This window comes from Brachyistius frenatus, unplaced genomic scaffold (assembly GCF_029030835.1).
Source record: "Brachyistius frenatus isolate BFR_SWC_R1_liver_20210118 unplaced genomic scaffold, ASM2903083v1 Contig_138, whole genome shotgun sequence".
In the NCBI taxonomy this organism is placed as follows: Eukaryota; Metazoa; Chordata; class Actinopteri; family Embiotocidae; genus Brachyistius; species Brachyistius frenatus.
In genome coordinates, this window is record NW_027210737.1 from 15,194 (window position 1) to 19,525 (window position 4,332).

At 41.4% G+C, this 4,332-nt stretch overlaps 1 protein-coding gene across 1 annotated transcript; it reads left to right on the plus strand.

Moving 5' to 3' along the window:
• Position 1: 1 nt before the first annotated feature.
• On the plus strand, positions 2-3,934 carry snapin (SNAP associated protein). The gene is made up of 4 exons (XM_069715100.1): positions 2-221; positions 637-683; positions 806-924; positions 2,358-3,934. Exons 1-4 carry the CDS (start codon positions 106-108, stop codon positions 2,463-2,465), a joined length of 390 nt encoding a protein of 129 aa, XP_069571201.1. The 5' UTR covers positions 2-105; the 3' UTR covers positions 2,466-3,934.
• The last annotated feature ends 398 nt before the right edge of the window (positions 3,935-4,332 follow it).

Consider the following 4,332-nt stretch of genomic DNA (forward strand, 5'->3'; position numbering starts at 1 on the left):
AGCTGCTGGCTGAAGTGACTCCTGACGAAGAAAATGGAGATCTTCTCGTGACGCGGACTCGCTGGTTCGTCACTTCCTGTCTGGCTGTGTTGACGGTTGATTAAAATGGCTGCAGTGGCTTTAGTCGAGGCTTCTTCAGGTAAGGACGTTGTCGCCGAGGGGCTGCTCGACCTCCTGAGACCAGCCATCCAGCAGCTCGATTTGCATGTGCACTCAGTCAGGTAAATTACATTTGTCATTGGATCCTTAATAAACGTCAATAAACTCATCTGCGCGAACTAATTCATCTTTGGGAATCCCCTGAGTCTCTCGTGACTTCCCTGATTCCGACCTGTGTATGGTTTTATTAATAACCGAAAATAAAATTGCTCTAAATACGGAACTCATCTAAAATTTTCTTCAGTGTTTAGTTTTCAACGTGTTTTAAATATTGTCATGTCACTTCCCATCATGTGATGTTTTGTTTGAACCCGCAACACCTTCATCATTTGATGAGTGTTGTTTGTTTCAGGGAATCTGCTCGGTTTTAAATGAAGCTGCATCGTTGTACTGCATCTAAACTGATTTATTGTGCTACATTCTTTATTTGGTATTATTTATTTCCCTGGATGAATGAAATCATTTTATTCCTTGCAGAGAAAGCCAGGTAGAATTACGAGAACATATTGACAATCTGGCCACAGGTAATGGCCTGCTTTTACATTTAATAAAAAAATATATATATATATATTTTTTTAACACGTTTTTAATATTACATTTACGAAGTAGCTCCACTAAATAACATTTGTGATTTTATCTTGTGCAGAGTTATGCAGGATAAACGAACATCAGAAGGTGGCTCTGGACCTGGACCCTTATGTAAAGAAGCTGCTGAATGCAAGACGTAGAGTCGTGCTGGTAAACAACATCCTGCAGAACGCTCAGGTCAGTGTGGGGCTTCTTCTGGAGGTCCAAACCTTTGTCTCTCCTGTCAAGTGAGAGTAAATAAACGGGGACCTTAGCAGTCTCCAGAGCTTTACAGTGTTTCCTGTTCACACCCGCTTACAGACCAATGACATCAGAGCTGCCCTTCAAGGTGCTCACCAGCCACGGGAAGCAACTCCGGGTTCATTTTATTGCCCAAGGACACTCCAGCCACCTTTTTTAAAAAAACGCTGTTGACACATAGTTTTGTCATAGGCTCCCCCTACTATACCGCTGTAAAAAGTTAAAGGGGCAACAGTAGGGGGTGTTGCTTTTTGTGCCACAACGCCCATGAAATATATTGTTTCACTCAGAAATTGATCCATTGGGTCTGAAATCATTTGATAAGTCTAGAAGAGCTGCACAGTTGAATTACATTATTCACATTCAAGTTCTCATAGGGCTAAACTGTAGGTTAGCTGCCTCAGCTGGTTCCGGATTCTGGTGCTCTGCTCAGTGTTCAGGGATGTCTCACCACACACCACATTTAGAAAACTCTGAATACTATGACATGCAAAGAGGTTTATCTGATGGTGGTAGGCATATTCAGCATTGTGCTAACTCATTAGGCAAGAAAAAAAAATATCCTTAACTCAGAAAAAAAAATCACTTTGGTGTGCACGGTGGGTGGTTGCAGCAGTGGTGGAGTGTTGGCTGGTTTCGGTGCCTGCTGATTGGTTAAAACGAAGCCAAGGTTTACACCCAGTAGGATGGAACGACTGTGATATGATTCCCTGTGGAGCATATTGAGACCAGATATTCATGCAGTGAAGTTGACTCTTGTTCCCACCGGGCTACCTGTTTTCATCAGCACTCCAGATCTTTTTAACAACTTCAACTTGTTGTTTTGTGGTTTCCCGGTAGCCGACCCACTCTACACTATGTGCTCAACAGCAGACAGACGACATCAGAGAGTAGAGAATGAACATAGTGAAGAAACGTAGCAAATATAAAGTCAGATATTTGCCTCAGGGGATTAACGGAGAGTTAAAAGGAGAATGCTGGACTTACAGGGGGACACAAACAACACCTCAAATGGTTGCCTTTCTTGTTCTACTGCCCTCTGGTGGCTAAAGATTCAGTTCATGCACCTTTAAATATTCCAGCTAACGCTGCCTCCACTACTATACCAGTGTTATCACTATTTCTGCTGTCACCTCAACTACTTTTATTTTACTCCATTTCTGACTGCTACTACTGTAGCATGTATGGTTCTTATTCTTCCCACTGACATGACTTTTTACTACAAATACTCTAGTACCATTATTAATACCAATATTATATGACTGCCACCGCAAGTACCACTCTGCCTCTACAACTTCTGCTATAACTACTAGTATTACTATCAATGTTATTCGACAAATAACAACTTAACCTTATTATTCGGTCCCCAGGAACGTCTGAGGCGACTCAACCACAATGTGGCCAAGGAGACTGCGCGGAGAAAGACCATGCTGGAGGCATCAGGAGTGTTCACCTCCCGCTCCCCCAGCAAACCCTGAGCCTCCTGCTGCAGCGCTGCACAGCCAATACTGTGAGCTGTCCTCACCAGGAGGGACATGTCAGCACGGGAAACTGCAACACCAAGAGGACATGTCTTCCTTTGAAATGTACTTATGTTTGTTAAATGACTTGCTGATGTCCTACACTGCTTTTGTCGTGATACAAGCCCAAGCTGTTACCTGCTTCTCATCAAGCAGCTTTAAATAGGTTTATTCTTATCATCTGGGGAAGAAAAACAGAATCAGATTGATATAATCACTAGATTATACATTATGGCGTATGATGAAGAGGTAGAGGTGTTTTGTACTCAGAGGAACAGTTATTTCATATTTCACACACTGATTCTACAGGTAAAATAAATACTTCTATCCAGGAGCAAAATATTATAAAGGATTGCCCTGGTAACAACATGCAGGATAGAAGGAGATCTTCTGGACTGGTCTCTGCTGCTGGAGAACTCTTCTAAGGGCACAGAGGACCTAGTCTTAGAAATGGAAATCAGTCCTCACGCCTTCTGCTCTCTGGCCTGCGAGAGCAAATGTGATCTGAATGACTCTCGATGACTTCAGAAAATTTAAAGACTCTTATTTCCATATTAAAAAGTGCAGATATGTTCAACTTCAGCTGTGAATGCTTGTGATTTTCCGATTTAAAAGAAAATATTCACTACATGATAATGAATGTTTATAAAGTATATGTAACATATTGTCTTCTATTGCTCATTTCCTAACATGCGGATGTTTTCATTAAAAGTTTCACTCCATAATAGGAAGGTTTTCCCCCGAAAATTACTGTTGATAATTTACCTGTTTTTTAGTTCCTTATAAGCAACACGGTCCAAAAAGGCAATCGGATCATTGACGGAATAGAAAGTGATCATCCCAGCGGGAGCCTGAATGTGCTCATCAATTTCCATGACAATGTTGAGTAATTGGGAAATTAGATTCTCTGTCTTGTATTGTGTGCTTGCCAGTAGACAAACTGTATATTTTCCCAGGTTGAGCTCACGCTGTGAACCCAGATATTTTTTAGTTTACTGCAGTTTAGCAATTTGTTTTAAGTGTACTACTGGACCAATCTATTTTGCCTGTTTTGTTACCAAATTTGAGTTTATTTTCTCTGCATTATTAGGTAATACAGATCTGTTAGACAAAGATATAGCATCTGGCCATTGTATTATGAGAGCTACCTTGTCTTCACAGTTCTGGTAACCAACATATTTTCTGTGTAGTCTTTCTGAAAGGTAGTCATGGTCCAAACTGTTTCAAAATAATATTTACTGACAGTTTTACACCCATCCAGCATACAGTCCTTTGCACTCAGGCTGAGTCCCCCCAATCATATCATTTGATAAAAACAGGCGAGGTCCTGGTTGATTTCTAAAACGTATTAATTTAATTTTGTTACTGTATACATGTGGCCCTCCCTTCATGCTCCTCCAAATAAAATTCACACATGAACTACCCCACTGTGGCCTACTTGTAAATTGTCTACGTTTGAACTACATATGCATTAAATCTTTCCATTATCACTACTTGAAGATCACAGCTGAAAAAAAAGGTAAACAAAAGATAAGGTAATAGTTTTGTTGTTAACTTTGACCATAAAAGAGTGGAGTTGTGTGTCTGTGTGTGTGTATGTGTGGGGTAATCTCAGCGGCGCCCATAGACTGTATATAAAAAAAAAAGTGGCGGCGCCACTTTAAAAAAACAGTCTCGCGGGCCTGTCAATCTCGACGAGCAAGACAGACTCGGGCTAGCGGTCTTGCCGTGAGAACTGCTGCTTCATTGGTCGAGAGCGGCAGTCTCTGTGAGACCTGACCGCCTATTGGCTGCAGTTTGTCGAGACACAGACACGCACGACGTC